We start from the raw sequence: 24216 nt of genomic DNA, 5'->3' as shown, positions 1-24216 counted from the left end.
TCACCATCTTCTCCCCACAACGAGATTAGGGGATGGTGTTCAAGATGCCGTAACGGCGTTGAGAGAAAAAAAAGCAGAGAAAGAGGAGAGAAGAAACGAGGCGTTGTCATCCATCGTCGTTACAACGAGACTTACATTAACGGGAGTCGGGGATGGTGTTTCCGACGTTATGCCGACATTTCGGGTGCACCACATCAGCGTTAACGCAGTTGTAGCGACCCATACCGCATGGTCTAAGGTTTTTTTTTTAAACGACAAACTATCATATTCCTAATTTAATCCTAAACACCACTTATGCCTCCTAGTGAGACTAACTCGTGACCTCTCATTTGAGAGACACTCATTACCGTTAGGCCAAAGGCCTTTGGTTTTTTTTTTTTTTTTGTTGAGTCGATTATTTAGACAATTCAGTGGACAGGACTTGCTATTCTACTCAACTGCATACCACCGTTCCATTTACCATCTCGCGCTTCTCTTCCTCTCAGTAGTTCCCTTTACCCGCTCTTCGTCTCTCCCCTTTCTCTACACAATGATATTGTTTGGAAGTATTTTTTGAACTCTAAAAGTGTTTCTAGAGAAAAGTGTTTATTTGCTTATAGTGGTGATAAAATGAGTTTTTTAAAAAATATTTGGATAAACTTTTATGGTGAAAAAGTCAATAAGTTAAAAAGTATTTTTTGAAGTTATTTTGGTTGAACAGTTGCAAAAAGCCAAGTTTTACGTACTTATTAAAAATGTTTTTTAAAGGTTAATGAAAAACTATTCTGAAATTTTTTTTTGAGTTTACCAAACATTTTTTTTACTTGTTATCTTTTCAAAAAAAAACCAATAGGTGTGTTGAAAAGCGATCCTAAAAATGCGATTCAGCTCCACCGCTCCTCTCGTTGTACCGATTTTGACAAGATTGGTACCGACGAAATCAGAAGAAACACAAGCATCCAAAACAACAGCAATCAAGTTCTTGCATTCAAGTGGGTTTCAGACCTCACAGATGATGATTTTTGGTGAAAAACAACAGCAGATTTCTTTCTTGCGCCTTTCCTCCCCACTACATTAGCCCCTTCTTTCTTCTCTTCACGTGATTGCTTCCCTCCTCACAACTATGAAGCTAAAAAGCCCTAATTTTTGGCAAACAGGCGTCTCTCTTTCCTTCTTCCTTCATCTCATGATTTCTCAGAAATTCGTACAAAGCAACTAGGGTGATTTTATCTATGCATTAGAGGTGTTGCAATAGTTAATGATCACTTTCTATCATCTACGTTTATATGCTGCTTTTTTGTAAAATTATTGGTTACAAGCTTCTGTTTAACCATCATTGCTCCTCCACAAGAAGCATGCGAGTTCTATTCAGAAAGATTGGGCAAATTTTGATTCATGAAAGAGGATTAGTTGTAATCTTTCCCTCTTCACCAGGTTTTGTTTTAACTTATCATTGAAATTTATTCCAATTTTTGTTTAATTTTCAGGATTGCGTTGTGGATATTCAGGAAAGCTCAAATCTTTGGAAGGCACAACTTTTGAATCCCCAGTTGTAACTATTATCTTTATGTTTCTAAGGAGGTTAGGTTAGTAAATGACTAGATGTGTGTTATAGATTACTCATCGGTTTACTACTACTACTCAAAAAATAGAATAAATTACTTAATTATCCGAACCCACAACAATTTAGTTATTTTGGTGTTGCCCCTCCTGGAATAGGTAAATTACAAAAGATGATGGTTTTTCTTATATTTTAGTTAGCTTTTGTCCATGTAAAAAGCTTTGCATCTTTGATACATTTTTATATTTTGGAAGCATCATATAATGTAATTCAGTTTAATGATATGAAGTAATAGTAACTTCTATTAATAACTTGCCTAATTTTTTAAAATTGATTATTGATTGAAGAATTTTTCTTCCTCTTCTGAGGTTCATTTTGGCAACTGAGGTCAACAAGATTACAAGGATCCTGTAAACATATGTATGGTCTTGTCATCTTTGTAGGTGTTATAAATGCTCATATATATGGCTTTGGTTATAAAGTATTGAACATAGAAACGAATAGATTATTCTTATCTTGATACGATCCCATTTTTTTTTACATATCCTGTATTTGCAACCTCCATGAAACTATCTATGTTAAAATTTAGTTTGTAGTGCACTTCCCTCTGTATCATGTTGTTGAAGTCTAATAGGATAATAGAAGTCGTACTTCTTGATGTTGTTGTTGTTGTTTAAAAACCACATTTTCCTTTCTACTTTCAGCATTCTACAGCTAATATCTTTTTTTCTGGATTTATTTTGTCATTTTCTATTTACGTTTTGTATAAGTTGTTCCACCTCCACCTGTATATTGTTTTTTCCCTTGCATCATTTCTGTAAATTTTTATGTGCAGCTGTGTACTTTTTTCGGGAGTGTTTCCTTTACTTTCGGACAAAAATCGTAAAAGCATCATCTATTAACTACAGCTCTGTTATTTCTCCTTATAAGAGAAACCTGTAGAATATAATGTAAAAGCATCATCTATTAACTACAGCTCTGTTATTTCTCCTTATAAGAGAAACCTGTAGAATATAATGCGATATGTGAAAAAAAGAAACATAAAAACTCTAATTTTCCCTTTTCTAAAAACAATTGTAATTTTATTAGACTTTGTAAAAAAGAGCACCGATTAAGATGGAAGGCAAGATAAGCAGATCCATGAATAAAAACTCCCGAATTTAAACAGTTGATAAAAAAGTACATGTATGATTCTATAAGAAAACGGTAACACGGCCATTTATCCATGTAGGCTTCTAACAAGTCAGTTACCACTATTTTCAGTATAAATGAATTCTTATTAATCCATCTTATTTTGAAAGTACAGTGATGCAAAATACGGTTAAAATTAGTTTCAATTCTACCTAGGCCCTCAATCAAATTTGCATATAGGCTATTAGACTTTGGAGTGTTACTGTTGGGGCACCTTTATTATACGACTCTATTCATAAGGACCATAACTGCTTAAGGCCCAAACGTCCCCTCTTTTCAGTTTACAGATTGTGAAGATTAATTATTTAAAATGTTACTAGTATATATGTGATTTAAGAATATCCCATACCAAATATTAATTCATCGTTGTAGTGATCTGTAGATGTACAAGTTTCTTTGTAATTTTTTGAAGTATTCCTATTTATAGCTGAAAGGTATAGGATTTCATTAAAACTGAATAAAATATTGCAGGTATATGATCACTAATACACAAATGTCTGAAGGGATACAAAGATTTATAAGTTTTAGGCACGCTCATGCATCCAATCACAAGGTGAAGGTGCCCTTTTATTCTCTTCAACCGACATAACACTCAAAAATTATTATAGGAATTCATATATTCAATTAATGTAGACGTTGCATATATAACATACTTCTTCCAGCCCCAATTCAACATAGTGCTACATCACTTGCCATCTTTTTTCCCTTTTACTTCAAGCACCAGGTCTACTCAAGAAATAGCGATCATGAGTCAGATAATAATAATAATATTCTAGGCTGCTTATCAACTTGAAAATCTTTTCCATCTTAATTGCTAAATAACTTTTTGTATCGTTGTTGTTTCCGAATGTGGAAGTAGTTGATAACCTACCTACCTACCTACTGACATGGTCTTACATAAGTTATCAACTACTGCTACATTCTATAATATATAATAATGATATAAAAACAAATTAATAGCAATGATAAAAATCATATCATCATAATAATAAATGAATTAAGACAGAGGTTCATGTTTGTATACTTACACTCTGTGTCTGATTTGATCCAGCATTCCCTGTTCCCATCTGAATCACTGGTGCAAAAATTTTCACCTTTTTTGGAAGTATCCACCAGAGGAAATAATGTGAGATGGTCAGACTTAGGTGCACCAGTACTTTCAGGGTGAACTTTCCTATGGAACATACGTTGGAGCTGTAAAAAGCCCCACATTAAAAAACCATGCAATTAAGGATATATACACTCGACTAATTATTTACCCTTTTTACTAAAAGGGTAGATTAATGTGGAGCTAAACTATACATTTACTAGAAGACAAAAGTCAAGTGCATGCACATACTTACCTTGCCTGGTTTTTTATGAGCTGAACCAGGATATAGGGTTCTTCCTTTTAGTATCTTTTTCATCAAATGGACAGCAGATTTCTCCTTTCTCTTTTCTCCATCATTGTTTTTAGGTCCAACAGTTTCTTTTTCTTCCATTTTACTTCTCTGAAAGAGCTCTCCAAGTGATGCTCTATGTTCTTTCTTTCTCGTAGTTGTTTCAGGCAATCCAATCACAGAACCAAACAGATAAGTCTGTAGTGGACAAACAACTGCTCTATCAGCTTCCTTCTTTTCGCTTCCTTCAGTTCTTAGCACCTTTTCTAACTCACCATTGATAACATTCAGTTCATTCTCAGTTGCTTCAGTTTCTTTCCATGTAATATTCTCAACAGAGGTGGCGAATGTTGGTGTTTCTGGTTCAGTAATAGCAAGAGTCCCAATTGCCAAGAATCCATGGAAGAGTACTTCTACTTCACCAGATGGTTCCTGTTCATTCTGCTCTTTATCTGATCTAGCACTCTCTATGCATGCAAATGATTTACGAAAATGCTTCTCTCTTTGTTTATTGCTTTGAGCCTTAGAATAACAGTACTGTGATTTAGGATAGTATTGTAAATCCGTAAGTGATGCACATGAGTTCCCTGTTCATTAATTAAGGAATGGGTAAAATGATACGTTTATAAAACATGTGATAACTGATGATACATGTCATGACTTACTTGGAGCAAATTCTGTTATTAGGTGCTCATTGCTGGTCTGGTGAAACTTGTGCTGCATCCAATCTAGTAGCTGAAAAGAAACAGAGGCAAACATGTAGCAGTAGCATTCAAGAGGCAATGTCAATAGAGTTAAAAACTTTACCTTCATTTTCAGTCCCTGTTTTAGAGAGCTTAGTTTCTTAATCAGTTTTGTGATTTGGAGAACGATAATTAAAAAAGAAAAGAAGAAAAAAAGGTATTTATTCTGTTATGATGTTGCAGTTCGACTTGGTGACAGGTGGAAATGAACATAGAGAAAATAACAAAGCTTGGGCTGGATACATGTGCAAAGATAAGATAATGTGACCAATTTGGTTAATAGTCTATGGATCAACAACTTGATACTTGTACTTTTCCTTGTCATGTCCCAAGATAGCCTTCTGGTAATATGATTTTCTCTTATTATTTGAAAGTTTTGTTTGTTACATACGTGATACGACATAACATAACAAACTCAATTGTCTTGAGTGACTAGACTGGAATGGGACCGATGTCAATGTGATAACAATTGCAATTTTTATTTCCACCCAAAAAGGTGGAAGATGGCTTGCTTTTAATCTCTTGTGTGTACAAAAGAAGTGAATGCCCTCACCTAGTGTCATCTTTCCTGCTATGAGCAAAACATATAATCATTAGAAGTGGCTAATTATATTATTATAGAATCCGTTTGGCTTTGTCCAGTGTGTTTGCAAGTACTTTTCGAATTCATTTTTGAATGTTATATTTAATATGCCATTGAGGTGGGGTATGTTTGGCAAAAGTACTTGGTAGTTGGAAACCGTAGTTTTTATTTGTATAAAAATGTTTGACAAAAGTAGTTTAAGCTTTTATAATATGTAAATTACATAAAACATGAAATATAATAGCAAAAAGCCCTAAAAAGTTTTTTTGAAGTAGCTTTTTGATTAAAAGTTTTTTGTTAAAAAATAAAAACATTAAATCCGAACCCTTTTCTTTAGTTCAAGTTTTTTTTAACAACTACTAAAAACTCTCAAAACATTGTTACCAATACACCCATTTATTATTTTGATAACTAAATATGAAACTTCGTAATATGCTAGTTTGGGTACACTTAATATTTTAGTAGTTTGTTATCAATTGCGTCAAACTTGTTCATTTGCATCTTGTGGTTGATGGTGAGACCAAAATTAAGTCCAGATACATTAATTTCTGGCTGAGAGCGATAGCTAAATATATGAAAAAACAATCGTATAATGGTTAATAAGATCTCAATGCTCAAACATAAGGTTCCCCACAGGTCCCCGCCTATTTTGGTGTCTTGATAACAACTTTTAGTGTGCTTGTAAAATATAGAAGATACAGTTGCTCGTAGGTTATTTTCATGTTCTCCATTTTACTTTTGAGGGAATAGTTATACAATTTCCAAACTTAAAACCAGTATTGTTTTATGTGTGGTGACAAACTATATGCCAATATGTTTCATTGTTTGCATGTAAAAATGTTGTTATGTAGGGTGTGAGCAAGGCTTTTAGAGCGGCTCGGTTTTTTATTAAAACGAACCTATTTGGTTTTTTACTTTGAGAAAACTGATTATGTTCGATATCTTTCAGTTTTTGAGTTCTACTAAATTAATTTTCGACTTTTTAGGTTTTTCTATTTTTTTAAAGCATGTTTATAATATGTAAAAGCAAACGATTGATTTAGAAAGAGTTACTAATTTATAATACAAGATTTTATTATAATCATATCATTCAAATCTTCTCTATACTAATAAAAAAATAACTTTAATCTTCTTTTGTCATGTGTCACTTTAATACAACTCCGCATTAATATTATGTCACGTGTCAGAGAGATATATTAAACAAATCACTATCACAATTACTGACGTTAAGGTTTTGAATAATCGATTTTAAACTTTTTATAGAAAGTTTTATTTTTTGTAATTATATGTTAAATTTGAAGTTATAACTAACTTAAAATTTTGGTATCTCTTAATTAATAATTTATTTAAAATAATTGGTTAATAATTATAAACTTTTACTATGAATATTTAATTAATTTTATAACTGTGATTCCTACAAATTATAAATTAGTTTCTAATAACAAACAACTCGTAAAGAAGAAAGCAAATCTTTAACAACTTGACTCACTAACCAGATTTGTAAAAGAAAATTAAAACTAATAATGTACGGGCCCATGAATGTGAAAGAAGTCGACTTATAATGATACTATAGCACCACATGTTTTTTGTTTCCATATCTTCTAACTTATTTCATGTTCGTTTTTACTTTTAATCCAGAAAATAAAATTCCTCAAGTGGTACCTTTGTTGTTTTCTCTATGGAATATATGTATGCATGTATGATCATGGATAATAATTACCAGCCATTACTGCCTTTGTTGGCTAGTAAATGCATATTTGCAATTTCACTGTCAATGTCATTCCCATGAAAAAAAATACAGTTTTTATCCCAGTAACACCTGTATGAGTGTCGGCTCAATACCAGAAATCCTTAAAACGTTATTTCTCAAATGTTTACAAATCAAAACAATTTTGGTAGCTTAATGATTACAATAAACCAAAAAACATGAGATAAAAGTTTTTGTAACCTAATGATTAGAAGAACAAAGAGACGTATGATTCTCGAGGTGAGAACCACTCACAAACATTGTAACACCTCAAATTTTAGACCAATTTTTTTCATTCTTAATTTACCAAAATAAGTTTCTCAAACCAAGTTATCAACCATATAATTACCCAAACAACCACTTTCACAAAATATCAGAGTTCATAAACTGTCCCAGTAGTAAATCCCCCAGCGAGTGTGTACAATCAGATATTCGCCTTCCCGCAGTCCTCAAAAGTACCTGCCACATATAAATCAACAACTGTAAGCACGAAACTTAGTGAGTTCCCCAAGATACAACATACATCACAACATAAATAAACAACTATGGGTTATCAGCAATCCTGGGGACTATCAGCAGTCCCAGTGGGCTAACAGTATGCCATGTGGGTTATCAGCAACCTTGGAGACTATGAACAGTCTTAGTCACATAATAACAGCACAACATAATAATAACAGCTAGACCCAGTTGGTCATCACAGATACAATTATTCTACCACACAAGTAAGAATAAGTGAGGAGACTCACCTGATACAGACGACAAGTAAACCTCACACCCGAACTGCCGGAACTAGACTCCACCTAATCAACGAAATAATTAACCCTAATTAGTAATTAAGGTCCAAAACTCAACTAGCCAGACCAATCTCACAACTAAGTCCTCTAAGGGTGAAAAGACCATTTTGCCCTTCCCATGGCCCAAAACCCTAAATCTTGACCCAATGTCAAAAGTCAAAAAAAGTCAACTACCCAGTGAGTACGCTGGGTGTACCTCTTCTTACGTGGGGCGTACAGCTCAAACATCGTATAGTGGGGGTCGAAACTGGCTACGCGAGGGGTAGCCAAGAGTATGCACGACGTACTCCGTCTGCTTCCACTTTCACCCACTTTGTGTCTTAATTCCTTAAGACAACTAACCCAACCACATGTCTGACCATTCTAAGATGTTGTATTCCATAAAGTCATCAAATTTAAGCCTTTTATGGCTAGAAAAGTCCCAATGCAACAAACTTAAACTTCCAACACATTCTAAGCTACGCTGCTCATGTATGAGCCATATGAATTGATCAAGCAATCATTTTTATGATTCTACAAGTCCTATAATGCATGAAAGGACAACTACAAGCCCCTGGAGTGCTCCAAACTCATAAAGGTCCAATCTTGGGGACAAAAGGTCATAAAACTTCAACCATATAGATCTAATGGAAAACTTATCAAGGTATAAACTTTATACCTGAAAATGATGCACAAAGAGGAAAGGTTTTTGGATCTACAATCTTGCTAGCACCCACTCCTTCTTCTCTAGTCTCCTTCTTCAACTAGATGCACCAAAAACACTCAATAAGCTTGAAAACTCACACAAGCAACTCAAACTCGGAATTAGGGTTTAGGGAGGGTATGGTGGCTGATAAGGATGATCAAATTGATGGATTTGAGCCAAAAGAACATCCTATATGCTCATGCAAACCCTAATGCTTGGATCTAGGTTTCTCTATTGTACATGCAATTCATCCAAGACTTATAAACCCTAGATCTAGCATATATATTTTGAAATCAACATAAGAAATCAGATCTAGATTATTACCTCTTATTCAATGGCTTGAATCTTCTTATCTTGGAGCTTAGAGTCACAAGTGTCACTCCTCTAATGGCTTACAAACACCACACAAGCAAGAGGATGATATTGGAGAGAGGGGGGAGGCATACTTTTGGCTATGGAACTCTCTAGGGTTTCAAGTGGCCGAAAATTGGATGCCTTGGGGTCTTATTTATACTGGAGCTACTAGGGTTTCAGTCAAAACCCTAATGGACAGCTTAGGCCTTAAGCAATCCAAGGAAACTTCTGGAATAGGGCCTTATGGCCGAAATTAGGATGGACACATCCCTAATTTCGTCCAAGCCTTAGTCCATAAGCCTTCTCAGCGCAATACTCAACTATCACACATTTGACAGTTTAAGTCCCCGTAATTTAATTAATGTCTTTTAGCCACAAAATTAATTCTCAAGTAATTCTTGTCTAATATTAATTAAACTATATGATTTCTCCTTTAATATATTATTCATATAATATATTAATAAATCATAATAACCTCTCTCTTCATAAATCACCCTGTCAAGTTGCTCTGGTGAAGGCAACCCAAAAGGACCATGCACAACCAGGTCAAGTACTTACCAAATATAGTTACGGGCTTAGACACTAATCCAACACAAATGGGGACATAATGTTGTTTAAATATGGAGCAACCCTTAAGATTAGGGTTTGGAGTCCGAGCTAGTACGCCCAGCGTACTAGCTGATCATCCGCGATTCCATGTTGCATGAGTATGCTGTGCGTACTCTTAAGTACGCCGTGCGTACAACCACAACCGCAAGCCTTTTTCCTTAAGGGACCAACTGTGCAACTTTTGATAAAGATACAAGAAATAATAAAAATACCTGATATTGGGATGTTACAAACACTAATCTATCACAGTAAGAAAACGCTAAACACTTTGAGAGAGAATGATGATGAAGAGAGCTTGAATTATGATCTCTAGACGCAAACACATGTTTATATGCTCTTGGGTAGGATAACAGCTGGCCCATGGGAAAGAAAGGATATGCGAGTTTTTAAAGAACCATCAAAGCGAACCGCTGTGACATCCCCATTTTCACTGCCAGAAAAGACCGATTTTGTTTATGCTTTATAAAAATCAGAGTACCTCTTTTAATAAAAATGTTGCGGAATTTGTTCCCAGAAAAACATGATAAATACGTTATCAAAGCATTTCCGAAGAAATGTATTTTTATTCATTTTCAAAACCTTGGGATGTCATTGTCAATACAGAAACATAAGCATAAACAGAACTTACATTCGTTTACACTAGTAATCTACATCTCTTTTAAATCTCTCAGTGTAATGTAACTTCATATCGACACCTGTGATAGAAATAAGCTGGAGTGGGTCAGGTTGGGAAACCTGGTGAGTACATAGGGTTTTCAACCCACAATAATATAATTATTATGTTTAAACATCAAACAATCAACCCAATTACCCATCCCCATTATCTTCTTTACTAAGAATCAACTATTCCTCGTTCATTCATTCCTAAGGATCATCCTAAGGAATCGGCACGAAGTCCATCGTCACCGGGGTTTAGGCACTAAGTCTGCATAGTCGCCAGGATTTATACAACAGGCACTAAGTCCGCATAGTCGCCAGGGTTTAGGCACTAAGTCTGCATAGTCGCCAGGGTTTATACAACAGGCACTAAGTCCGCATAGTCGCCAGGGTTTTGGCACCAAGTCTGCATGATCGCCAAGGTTTAGGCACCAAGTCTGCATGATCGCCAGGGTTTAGAGTACACCGGGTGAACACATCGTTCACAACACCTACAGGTTGCGAGCCTGCTAGTGTTCCACTGGACTGTCTCGAATAGTCCGTGGTTGTCATCCATACTCTGCTAGATGACGGGGACATCATTTGGGAAAAAGGCTTCTCACATCGTCCACCTCTCACCCTTACCTCATGGTCTATATCACCTCTCAACTCATCATCCAACTCATATTTCATCTACCCATGTTTTACCCAACATATTATGTAGATATAAATCCATATACAGTTTAAATCATATAAAACTTGTATAAAATCGTTCATCCAGCATAAATAGCAAGTATACAGATAATATGCACACATAGCACGTAATTTATATAAAATACTTCATATCTATGTGTAATATGAAAGTAATTATGCACGTAATTTATATAAAACTTTTCTCAAATCCTCAGTTTGAGTTCAGACTTACCCGAAGGTGCATCCGAATCCCTCAAACCAAGGCTCTGATACCAACTTGTAACACCGTAAATTTCAAGACAAATTTTTCATTTAAAAATCACATAATTCTCACAACACTTTTTAAAAAAAGCTCATTTATTTAAATTGATAATTTGCAACTCCATAATTGTTTGATTAAAAATCCAGGATCTTCAAAATATAACTCTTTCACTGGTGTGTACAATCAAGCCGGTGCCTTCCCGCGATCCTGAGAGAAACCTGAAACACATAACACATAACACGGTAAGCACGAAGCTTAGTGAGTTCCCCAATATACCACATACAATACATTAGCCACTCGAGGTTATAACTCTGTAAGACCCTCCGGTCAATGTGTCTCAGTGGGACCCTCCAGTCCCACAACTCTGATGGACCCTCCGGTCCTAACTCTGTGGACCCTCCGGTCCTAACTCTGTAAACTCTGAATAACACATAACATAAATCACACAGACATAATGCAGTAATATCACAATACTCAAATAAAACACATAAGGTCCTCTGGTCACACATAGATACCAATCTAGGTAAAGTATAGCGAGAAGACTCACCTTGCGAGCAAGCAAGCAAATATCCTCGAACTCGAATCTCGAACTAGCCACTGCCTAACACATAGGGTAAATATCTCTAATTAATACTCGATTCTTGACTCTAAGTAACCACATGTTATTCTTCTCTCTCTAACTCTCGAATTGGGTAAAAGACCATTTTACCCCTCCATGGTCTCCATTACTCATGTTGACCAAACCCTAAATTCAACAGAAGTCAAACTCGAATCAACAGTCCATGTTTGACCCGACTCGTCGAGTGCACTCTTGCGACTCGTCGAGTCCCCTCGTTTCCTCAGAAGTCTCAAGAAAGTCCAGCTCAACTCGTCGAGTTGACCCCCAACTCGCTGAATTATCGCACAATCAAACCCATCAGGACAAACCCTCACCGACTCGTCGAGTCAGGCCATGGACTCGGCGAGTCCCTTTGATCAGATTCCTTATTTAGACGATTTAAGGCAGATCCATCACTCCAAACACTAGATCTACCATCCTAAGGGTCGATTGTCACGTAAAGCTGCAAGCTTTACGTTTAAACATGGCATATAAGACTCATAATGCCAATATATGCTCCCACAAGGGCTAGATGCACAAAAGCTAGATTCTAGCTCAATAAATCTTGGATCTTTGGACTCTCAAGTCCTTCTACAGTCCAAATCTGAGGTTTCAACCTCATGATATGCTCAAATAACTCATTGCCAAGAATAGATGGGAGAAAACCCTCAAAATCTCCCTAAACTAAGATCTCACAAAGGAAAGGTCAAGATAGGAGCTTTTTACCTTTGCACTGAAGCTCACCACTGAGGAACTATGGATCTACAGCCCCTCCTTGATCAAACACACCAAGCTCTCCAAATCTCCTTCAAAGGATGCACAAAACCACTCAAATTAGCTCCTCACTCACTCTCTAGCTCTAATGGCGATTAGGGTTTGCTCTCAGGGGTGTAGGGTAACTGGTGAGGCGCAAATGGGGCTATAAGTTCCCTTATATGGGCCCCAACCCCGGGAAATTAGGGTTTCTCTGCCCAACACCTACTCGGCGAGTCAACTCTCTGACTCGTCGAGTCCATTCATTAATTCTACGTGGCCAACCCGACCCTACTCGACGAGTTGAACTCACAACTCGTCGAGTCACTCCCTCAATCTCAAAGATAAACACATATTAATGCATCTTGAAAGTCCAGATGTTACAATGTAAGAAAGGTTCTAAAGACATAATCGGGGAAGTTTCAAAAATGCACAACATTGTCCGGTAAGCTTTATTATTTACCTTTTCATGAATTACTTACGTTTCACAAAAATAGTTATGAATTTCATATAGTCGAAAAGTAGAATGTATAATTTAACAATATTCTAAATATATTTCTAACTATAATTATATTATTATACTATATAACCTTTACCACTATTTTAAATAGGGCAGACAAAACTGCAAATTTGGTCCTTGTGGTTTGCAAAAATCTTTGGATGGGGTCCAAAAAGTTTCCGGCTTGCACCAAAGGTCCAAAATCAAGGTTATTCTGGGTTTTTGGTCCAAAAAAATTTGAAATTACCGATTTACCCTTTTAATTTCAGTTTTGTATTTTCCTTTCTTATTTACTTTAATACTTTATGAAATAAAAATAAAAAAACAAAAAAGATAGACCCCCACTCAACCCCTACCGTTAAGCCCCCCTTCTCTCTCTCTCTCTCTCTCTCTCTCTCTCTCTCTCTCTCCACCGTATACCCACATTCTTTTTCTTTTCACCCAAGAACACTTCATCTTCTTCATCTCTTTTTTCTTAATCAAAATTCCATATCCACACATCTATTCCAGACACATGACACATATAAGCACTCATGAACATATTTGTCAAAATACACCGACACACATCACTGAAATCGAATCTTTACATGTTCGATCCATGGGAGCTTCCAGGTGACTAGAAATGTAACAGCATGGAAAGAGCATTTAGACAAAAGATCAAACACTTGGTAGGCATCAACCATACTTTAGGTTCGTGGGTTGCAACTTTACTAAGTAATCTGTCATGTCCATTTCTTCTTACATCATTCAATTCCCCATTCTTTCAACTTTGAAGCTAAATCATTTGATTCCTGTTTTGAATAGATCTTCATTCGATCAAGTAACTGCAGTGAAATTGGATCTCTATGTTTGAATCAAAAAGTGGTTTAAATTGGATCTCTATGTTTGAATCGGAAAAGGGGTTTGTTGATTGTCAACAACTTCTTTATCCACCACATGAACCTCATATTCCACCGATTCATCTTGTTTCTCCACTACTTTTGGTACACTCTGGTAATGGAGATTAATAGTTGCTCTTTCTTCATTCTTTTCATCAACCAGCCGTAGAACAAGGATAAACAGTTGGAAGATAAGAACCCTCTAGTTATTTGTATTGATTGATGTAAATCAAATTTCCGTACCGCTGTTGATGCAGGGGAGGTGAGGTAATAGTCGGAGCCGGAATTCCAAATGAATATCCTTTCTTTTGATCGGGAAGGTTGAGCACCGGAGATGAAAGGTCATCGCCACAGCCTGTAGCAGTGTACTACAGATCAAAAAATGGTGAAGCGAAACACCTGCAGATTTTAGGGAATGAAAGTAAATGGGCTTCAACAAGAGCAAAATGAATTTAGGGATTTGAAGAGTGATATAAGGAATCTTTGATAGTCAGGAGTATATCATCTGTATGGAGAGAGAGAGAGAGAGAGAGAGAGAGAGAGAGAGAGAGAGAGAGAGAGAGAGAGAGAGAGAGAGAGAGAGAGAGAGAGCATTGGGGTGGGTGGGCCCTTTTTCTTTTTCTTTTATTTTTAAATTAACAAGGCATTAGAACAAAAATAAAAAAAGAAGAAAAGAAATTAAAAGGGTAAAAATGTAATTTCAAGTTTACTATGGACTAAAAACACGGAAAAACGTTGATTTTGGACATTCTATGCAAGTGGAAAATTTTTTGGACCCCATCTAAAGTTTTTTGAATACCACAGGGACCAATCTTACAGTTTTGTCAATAGGGCAAATCGAGAAATGATATTTTTTTTTTCTTTTTTAGTGAATTGTTCATTTGGTCCCTATAGTTTTCAAATGACATAAACGATCCTTGTGGGAAAAGTGAGTTGAAATTTTGGTCAAAGTAGTTGTCAAATAGACAAAATGACAGAAACGGTCCTTGTCAAAGAAAAAAAAATACATAAATGGTCGTTGTCTTTTAGACAAAGTGACAGAATTTGTCCCTATGTGAGAAAAAGTTACATAAATGGTCCTTTTGTAACAAAGTTACAGAGACAATCCCATCTAAGACAAATTTATAGAAATGATCCTTACCTAAGAAATAGATGAATTTACAACAATGGTCCTTATATAATAAAAAGTTATAGCAATGGTCCCTATATAAGAGACAGTTACATAAATGGTCCTTGTGTAAGACAAAGTTACATAAATGATCCCTCTGTGTAAGATAAACGTAGATAAATTTTTTCTGTGTAACAAAATTACATAAATGGCCCCTTTCGCTGCAATGTAAGGGATTAAAACCCTCATTATTTATTGTCTACAAAACTAAAAAAATTAAAATAATAAAAGCCGATAAACACAAATAAGATTTTAATAAAAATATATCTATAGTTAATTTTTAGAAAGTGAAATTAACATGTAAACTGAATAATGTATTCTTAAAATTTTTTTTTTGTCCATAATCTTTTTATAATTTTTCATTCTATTCCATAATGGAATGAAAAAAATACTACTGACTAATGAATAATTTTATCACTATGTTTCTATTTTTTTTTTCTAGTTTTTGGGGTTATAAAGTTGTGAAATCTTTTGGAATCATGATAATGACTTGATAAAAAATCCAAGTCATTTGGAATGTGGGCCAATCATATTTAAGCAATCTTTTTGCATAATTGGGCTGTGTGAAATGTCATTTTTGTTGGTATGAATTTTGGCTGAACCGAAAAAGGATATGAAATCCATTTTCACTTAAATCTTCACAACAAACCATCTGCATGAGCAAGAGATGCAAATTGAAGCTTATTTGGGAGAAATCCAACTGAGTAAAAGTGGATTGAGCACTCGAATCGATATTTCCAAATTGTTTTCTTTCCACAGGTACTCAATTGCATTACATTATTTACTATTCACTTAGTTTTTGTTTCTTTCATCATAACATCTCATAATATACTATTGGACGATTAATGGTTCAAATTTGCAAACCATACACTGCTTCTTAGACAAAATGTAGAGATAGAAATGAACAAGCTGGAATAGTTGCAGATGGAACGCAAATTTCGCTTTTCCTGCTGAAAGTAGTTTCACACAACATGTTTCAAGCTATTTCAAGTAAGACATTACATTACATTAGTAGCAACGTACTTTATAGGTCTATGTGTAAAGAAATGTAAATAAAATGATATTATTGTTAAAAGATAGAATTGGTTGCTATTTCACGTAATCTCAATTTGTATCCAACCTGTAAATCTTCCCCATCAAGTGCTAACAAAAACGATGCACCAATAAATAAATAAAATCCGCCCCGTTACAAAGCAAGCACGGACATATTTAAACTAGTTTAAAATCAATAAAGGCTGTACTTAAATATAACTAGTCGTATCTTTTTCTTTCTCTTATGAGCTGGTGATGGATTTCAGGTCCTAAATACTTGTTTTCTAGATTTAGTAAAAAATCAGAAAGCAGAAAATTGACCTACAATTTTATATAGTAGAATAGTATATGGAAAGAAGAGAATTTTCCTGTTTTCTTACTCGATTCAAATACTAGCAACCCGTCCACTCTGTTTCTCTCTCCAAATAGATATACGCACGGAGTCTGCGCCTTTTCTCTCTCTCGCAATAGATTGGATCTCCCCAAGTATATAGATACAAATATCGGTTTGTGAAGGATACTCATAGATCGGTGAGGCTAAATGAGGAATGAAGAGATTGAGAGCTCCGACGACAACGAATTACCATCGTCGGCGCCACGAGTGGGTCGTAAGTACGGCCCCGTCGTTGCGCATGATAATGATCCCGTCGTGCTCGAGATGTCCTCCTTCGATCACGGATCTTCGTCGAATCCCTTAAAGTTAGTTAGTTTCCTTTTTATCTTCTTACCCTCTTCGCCTTTTCCCCCTTTCTTTTAAAGATCAGTTAATTGCTTTACTTTTTATTATCAATCAAATAGACAAATAGTTCTTGGAATGATCAAAATGAGTAGGCTAGAAAATGGAAGAAAGACACCAAATTGAAGTTCTGTAACAACAAATGTGTATTATTAGTAGCTACTGCCGCACTTCTGCTTTGATGTGTTGGTAAATGTGCCGATTTAGGTGGATAATTTTGATGTTGCCCTAAACCAGTTGTTACGCAACTATTTTATTCGTAATTTGTAATGCTGTAATAGGCGATGTTGGTAGGAAGGAATTAGGTCAAAAGTGTTGCTTGTATATTCCTTGTAATGAAGTTGAAAATGGTGGTTTGTATTCTTTTGATTTACAAACTTGATATGGTTAGTGCTTCTAAAACAATGTCTATCAGTTTGTTATACATGCTATAAAGTTCATTATGGTTATGAATTTTTCCCTTAAGTAGTTTAAACCTTAGATTGACAACAATTTAGACGAAACATAACCCATATAATTTCCTAAGTCACTGTGTAGCTCCTCTTTTGGTGCTGAAGGAGTAGTATAGGATTGCCATTATAATTTTAACAAGGTTTACTTAAAGCATGTACTAATGAAAACCACTTGGATTCATCACATCATTATGTTGAAACTGAGATATGGGCATTTGTTTATGCTAAGTTTGTTACTCTGCATCATAATTCAGCAATGTAGTTGATCATGAAGCAGAATTATATTTTGTATAAAATACAAGGGTATCAAAATTTGAGCTCATGTCTGCTGCTAATATCTTGAAAACTGATTTACTTGTGCCAGCAAAGTAAAAACAAGCTTTCAGCCAAATTCGGGTGCAGTTGCAAAAGAAGAGTCAATATCCGATGATCGAGGAGTCAATGGTGAACACAAAGAGTCTAAATTGGAATTATTTGGTTTTGATTCTCTTGTTAACATTCTTGGTCTCAAAAGGTAAATATTGCTTCTTCCTTATTTCCTTAAAACTTTATAACTATGGATTATATGAACAACAAGCCTTTTTATCCCTAATTTAGGACAGGTTAATATTGAAATCTAAAAGAAGTAGTAATTGTTTTGTTGTCACCAATAAACCATTCATGAATTGTTTGAAAAATGATTCTTATGTGGCGTCTTTCTTCTTTCAAAGCTCTTGTATTCTCTCTTTTTGAGTAATGTTGGTGTTGGTGTTTTAGTTTAGTAATCTGTATATTATCATTTGTAGTTGTAAGTTACAAAAGTGATGTGATGTGATGTGATGTCATGAGTTTCCTATATTTCAGTATGACAGGGGAGCCGATGCCTGTACCTTCAAGTCCTAGAGGTCGTGACGATGGCTCTAATGCTGCACAGCATCCTCTGGTACTTGAACTTTATTAAACATACCTTATTTTATTTCTAATCAATTTATCGTTTTGCTATATTTTTTTTGGTTTCAAGTTTGAAATGCTGCATGAAACTTGCACATGTTTTAGTTCATACTCCATTAAGCAACGAATCTTGAAATGATTCTTTCAGTCAACCCATATACTTCTTAATGACTTTTCCATATTCAAATCTCTGTATCTTACCATATATTTGGTTGTAGATTAGTTATGGCTTATACAAGGTTTATTTTTTAGTCTTTGAATATAATTGTTTTACTTGTTTTTCTGTAATAAAAAAAGCATACATCCCTCTTATTGGTGTATTCAAGTTCATATTATATGAAACTTTTTACTCAAATAAATATCTTTTAGTCTTCTTGAAGGTTTCACACTCCTAACTTAGTCCCTGTTTTTTTTCTAAGTGCTGAATTGATAAATGATGCCTGTACTATGTCTGTATGGAGGAAGTGTAAAGAGTGTAAGCTGTTTCTGAGAGTAAATGACCGTTTTACCCTTGTACTGTTGTAAAATAATGGCAGTCTCAGCTTAGCAATTAGCATGTATTATGAATATAATAGCAATTAGTTTTTGACAAGATTTGGACTTCCAGATACAGAGTAGCAGTGTTGTGAAATCAGGGACGATGATGGGAGTCTTTATCCCATGCTTGCAGAACATATTGGGAATTATCTACTACATCAGGTTTTCCTGGTATGTCTTAATTATCATTCATCCCATGAATATGATATTGAAAAGGATTTACTTACAATACCTAAAATTAAAAATGCAGGATTGTTGGCATGGCAGGCATAGGTGGGTCCCTAGCAGTAGTCGCCTTATGTGGCTTATGTACTTTCTTGACTGCAGTTTCATTGAGTGCAATCGCAACAAATGGTGCAATGAAGGTATATTACTTTTCTTCTCAACCCTAAACCCTAAACCTAATGATTACAATTTACAAACAAACAATAATATTACTCTGTTTTGTTTAATTAATTTTTAGGGTGGGGGACCATACTATCTCATTGGTCGTGCTTTGGGTCCTGAAGTTGGAGTCAGCATAGGACTATGTTTCTTTTTAGGGAATGCGGTTGCTGGATCTATGTGAGTGTAACTTTTAAAATTTTAACTGTTTTTTTTTTGTTTGTAAATTGTAATAACAAAATATTGGTAGGTATGTCTTGGGAGCAGTGGAGACGTTTTTGAATGCTGTGCCAAAGGCTGGACTTTTTAGAGGTATAAATATAAATATATAATAAATATTGGTTTTTAAGTTTTTTGTAAGTTATAACAAGCGTGACTGAGTGATTGTGTTTCAGAGACTATTACACAAGTAAATGGGACAGCAGTAGCGGAACCTATAACAACTCCAAGTTTACATGATCTACAAGTCTATGGGATTATTGTTACTATTGTTTTAGTATTTATAGTTTTTGGAGGCGTTAAAATGATCAACAAGGTTGCACCAGCCTTTCTTATACCTGTTCTGTTTTCCCTCCTCTGTATATTCATTGGGATATTTGCAGCAAGGGAGGATCATCCAGCAGGTATGATTAAATGATTATGAATTATGAATTATTTTTTCTATCTTCTTTTCTTAGTATGTATGACTATGAGTATGACAAGTTAACTGACCATTTTTTTTTACCATCCTTTTAAATAGTTGGAGTCACGGGCTTAAGTTTGAAATCTTTCAGAGACAATTGGAGTTCTAGTTATCAAACAACAAACAATGCTGGAATACCTGATCCTGCTGGAGAAATACACTGGCACTTCAAGTAAGTTTTGGAAGCAATGCCTTTTATCCATACATATTTGATACTTGATACTTATTATATTCCAAATTAAGGATTTGGTTGGATGGAATGAGTAATTACATATTTACATTACATGACCATGTTTCGTTGGCATGAATTTTCATGTAATAGATAAAGATAAATATATAATTTACATTATTTCGTTATAAGTTTATAGTTCACAGACTATTATTTACAAAAATAATACTAAAAGTTTATTAAACCCAAAAGAGTCGATAAAAATAGCATTATTTTCGTTTAAAATAAGACTAAGTTACAGATATGGTCCCTGTGCTTTACTCAAAATCACAAGTTTGATCCAACTTTTGAAGTTTGCATTTCGTTACACATTTAATCCCTCGGGCAGCAAAATGCAAATCTTAAAAAAGACCAAACATGGATTTTGGGTAAAGCAGAGGGACCAAATCCGCAACAAAAACAAACTTAAGGAGGATATTGAGTTATTGAGTATAGTATGGGAACCAAATTTGTAATTTAGTGAGTGTAAATGATGATAATGAAATGAAAACTAAGGGAAAAAGCAAAACAAAGAATTAGATTAGAATGGAATGAAGCATTAAAAATAAGTAATAATTTGTGGATTTGTTTGTCAGTGCATTGGTAGGTCTGTTCTTTCCTGCTGTAACGGGAATCATGGCTGGTTCAAACCGGTCAGCCTCATTAAAAGACACGCAACGTTCGATTCCAATCGGAACATTAGCGGCGACACTAACAACCACAGCTCTCTACTTCATTTCGGTGTTCCTTTTGGGATCTGTAGCCACAAGAGAAAAGCTCTTCACAGACAGATTACTAACAGCCACAATCGCATGGCCTTCTTCATCCATCATATACATCGGAATCATCCTTTCCACTCTCGGTGCTGCTTTACAGAGCCTCACTGGTGCCCCACGCCTCCTTGCAGCCATAGCCAATGATGACATTCTACCTGTTCTTAATTACTTCAAGGTCGCAGAAGGCAGCGAGCCTCATATTGCCACCTTCTTCACCGCTTTTCTCTGCATCGCGTGTGTTGTCATTGGGAATCTTGATCTTATCTCCCCCACCATTACTATGTTTTATCTCCTGTGTTATGCCGGTGTTAACTTGTCCTGTTTTCTTCTCGACCTCTTGGATGCGCCTAGCTGGCGTCCTCGCTGGAAGTTTCATCATTGGAGTCTCTCTCTTCTTGGAGCGTCTCTTTGTATTGTTATCATGTTTTTGATTTCTTGGTCCTTCACTGTCGTGTCCCTTGCGCTTGCTAGCCTCATATACTATTATGTCAGCATCAAGGGAAAAGCTGGCGACTGGGGAGATGGTTTCAAGAGTGCTTATTTTCAACTGGCTCTTCGCAGTCTTCGATCTTTGGGAGGTCAGTTTCTTTCTTTCTTTTTTTTTTGGACCAAATATAATACTTTTTATATACTAGTTATTATTAGTATGACCATGAAAATACCATCAACTTTTTATGTACAAACTACAAACATAACTTAGTAAGTCCCGTCCGAATGAAGGAAAATTTTGTAATTGTAATTTGTTTATATAAAGAGGTAAATCATACACATATGAATATGATACTATTTACTAAATTACAAAAATTTAAAGCTTTTTTGACAAAACAACCGTCAAGATAAAAGGAACTGAAACTTGGCTGTTGGTCCTAAAAAACTGGACTCCAGTTGTTACAGTCAGTTTCAGTTTTGGATTGTTTTCCTAATATCATCTTCAGTTGCCAAGTTTTATTCTGTGAGTGATACTATTTACTTTACTAAATGATTTTATCTAAAAAAAATATTTTGAGTTTTAACAAGATGAAAGAAAACAGGCCAAACTGGGATGTAAGTGAGTCGTAGAAAGTGGAAAAAAGTAATGAGTCCATGTTTTGTTTTTTGCAGCAAGCAACGTTCATCCAAAGAACTGGTACCCAATCCCCCTGATCTTCTGCAGACCATGGGGCAAACTACCAGAAAACGTGCCATGTCATCCAAAACTGGCGGATTTTGCCAACTGCATGAAAAAAAAGGGCAGAGGAATGTCCATATTCGTGGACATCCTAGACGGGGACTACCACGAGTGTGCAGAAGACGCGAAAACCGCTTGCAAAAACCTGGCGACATACATCGAATACAAACGCTGCGAAGGCGTTGCAGAAATCGTGGTGGCCCCCAGCATGTCCGACGGCTTCCGAGGCATCGTCCAAACCATGGGCCTTGGAAATCTCAAACCCAACATCGTCGTCTTACGTTACCCCGAGATATGGCGCCGTGAGAATTTGACCGAAATACCCTCCACTTTTGTCGGCATCATTAACGACTGCATTGTCGCCAACAAAGCGGTTGTGATCGTGAAAGGGCTTGACGAATGGCCCAACGAGTATCAGAGACAGTATGGGACCATCGACTTGTATTGGATCGTTAGAGACGGTGGTCTTATGCTTCTTTTATCTCAGCTCCTTCTCACCAAGGAAATGTTTGAAAGCTGTAAAATTCAAGTCTTTTGTATCGCGGAAGAGGATTCCGATGCCGAAGAGCTGAAAGCCGATGTCAGAAAGTTTCTTTACGATCTTCGTATGCAAGCCGAGGTCATTGTTGTTTCCATGAAGACGTGGGACCACGGCGATGATCACGCGCAGGACGACTCCGTTGAGGCCTTTGTGGCCGCACAAGCCCGGATTAAGGACTACTTAGCGCAGATTAAGGAAGAAGAGAAACAACAGTTTATGGTGGTCAATGAGCAACAAGTGGAGAAGTTCTTGTACACCACTTTGAAACTCAACTCCACAATTATGAAGTATTCGAGGATGGCGGCTGTGGTGCTGGTCAGTCTTCCCCCGCCACCTGTCAACCACCCCTCCTATTTTTATATGGAGTATATGGATCTGTTGGTGGAGAATATTCCAAGGCTTTTGATTGTTCGAGGGTATCGTAAAGATGTTGTCACTTTGTTCACGTAGTTCATCTCATCCCATCCCATCCCATCCTATTATTATTATTATTATAAACTTTTTTTTTTTTCTTTTCTATATAGAGTCCAAGATGTCTCGTTTTTTGCATCGTAATGATTTGTAGATTAAACGTTTGATTCATTCTTTGCATCGGTATACAGTTTTGTTGTTCTATTGAAACCGAGCTTCTTTAGTTTTCAAGTATTCTTTTTAGAGTCCCTTTTATTCCTAGAAATAAATAGTACAAAACCCTATTGGCAGCTACATCCAAAAACTGTGTGTGTGGATAACTGGATATGTATGGACAGAGGGTATCTGTGTTGATATTTACAAATCTATTACATACGGAGTGTTTTTTTAAGGTATAGTTCTTAAACATGGATCTTTCTTTCAAATAACATATTTTGGATGACATGATTCTAGTTTAAGGTTTAACCTTTTTAGTTTTTACTTCTACTGCATTACGATGATTTACACCCCGTTCCCAAGTTCAACTTAACGAGAGAAAAGAAAGGAAATGAGAAGAAAATAAAAAAAAATTGGTGTTCCCGAGTTTCATTAAAGGAGGGAAGTGGAAAGAGGTGGAGAGAAATGAGAGAATTACTTTCCCTCCTAACTTTCCTTCCGATTTGGGAGGATTTGGAAAGAAAGAACAAAATGATTCATTTTCCTTCCACTTCTCTCAAACTCGGGAATATGAAAGAAAATTTTGTTTTCCTTTCCTTTCTCTTCTTTTCTCTGATGACTTTCTTTTCTCTTCTCTTCTTTTCTTTTGTTAAACTCGGGAACGAGACGTTAATCTTAATAAACCCGACAGCTGATTCAAGCTTGCAAATGGGCTTTGTGTTTTTGATCAAATACTTTGCTGCAAATATGGGCCAAGAAGAGTGCAATTTGTTAATATGAGAATTGTGTGGACCTTCATTTAGTATATCAATGGGGCCCAATGAGGTAATACCGTTCCCACCCCCAAATCCTCCCTTTTCCTGCCCAAATGGCAACCCCCAAAATCCCATGTTTCCCCGTTCCCGTGTACACCTCAACACCCGAAATCCCTTGTTAGTTGTTACCCTTGTGAAATTCCTCGTTAACTCCATTTGCACATGTTAAATTGAAACACAACTCCATTTGCCCATCTTAAATTGAAACACCCCTTCACAGGCTATTTGAGAATAGTCAATAAATTCAAGTTTCAGTTTTAAATAATTTCATAAGTT

The 24216-nt window shown here is 35.8% G+C and overlaps 2 protein-coding genes and 1 long non-coding RNA gene across 5 annotated transcripts; 2 read left to right on the top strand and 1 right to left on the bottom strand.

The window, feature by feature from the left end:
- Positions 1-831: 831 nt before the first annotated feature.
- LOC145133091 (uncharacterized) lies at positions 832-5396 on the top strand. 2 transcript variants are annotated; one of them, XR_013718390.1, is made up of 3 exons: positions 832-1391; positions 1467-4903; positions 5053-5396. It is a non-coding gene; the product is annotated as an uncharacterized LOC145133091 (long non-coding RNA). The 2 variants fall into 2 exon arrangements; XR_013718389.1 differs by lacking the exon at positions 5053-5396 and having other exon boundaries at positions 1467-3284; positions 4798-4975.
- LOC145133090 (protein LAZY 1-like) lies at positions 3174-5042 on the bottom strand. 2 transcript variants are annotated; one of them, XM_079068028.1, is made up of 5 exons: positions 4918-5042; positions 4776-4845; positions 4075-4697; positions 3760-3925; positions 3174-3457 (listed from the first exon to the last, which is right to left on the bottom strand). In XM_079068028.1, exons 1-5 carry the CDS (start codon positions 4921-4923, stop codon positions 3417-3419), a joined length of 906 nt encoding a protein of 301 aa, XP_078924154.1. In that variant the 5' UTR covers positions 4924-5042; the 3' UTR covers positions 3174-3416. The 2 variants fall into 2 exon arrangements, with proteins under 2 accessions (XP_078924154.1, XP_078924153.1); XM_079068027.1 differs by lacking the exon at positions 4918-5042 and having other exon boundaries at positions 4776-4906.
- An 11081-nt stretch (positions 5397-16477) lies between the features above and the next one.
- Positions 16478-23360, top strand: LOC145129643 (cation-chloride cotransporter 1-like). Its single transcript, XM_079064418.1, has 11 exons — positions 16478-16843; positions 17697-17846; positions 18176-18254; positions 18870-18970; positions 19050-19164; positions 19263-19363; positions 19434-19495; positions 19579-19806; positions 19923-20037; positions 20670-21427; positions 21951-23360. The coding sequence occupies exons 1-11, from the start codon at positions 16686-16688 to the stop codon at positions 23006-23008; spliced, it is 2925 nt and encodes a 974-aa protein (XP_078920544.1). The 5' UTR covers positions 16478-16685; the 3' UTR covers positions 23009-23360.
- Positions 23361-24216: the final 856 nt, after the last annotated feature.

This window comes from Lactuca virosa, chromosome 8 (genome assembly GCF_052849685.1).
Source record: "Lactuca virosa cultivar CGN04683 chromosome 8, Lactuca_virosa_CGN04683_v6, whole genome shotgun sequence".
In the NCBI taxonomy this organism is placed as follows: domain Eukaryota; kingdom Viridiplantae; phylum Streptophyta; class Magnoliopsida; order Asterales; family Asteraceae; genus Lactuca; species Lactuca virosa.
Note: the sequence above shows the minus strand (reverse complement) of the source record. Positions and strands in the feature narration are given on the sequence as shown.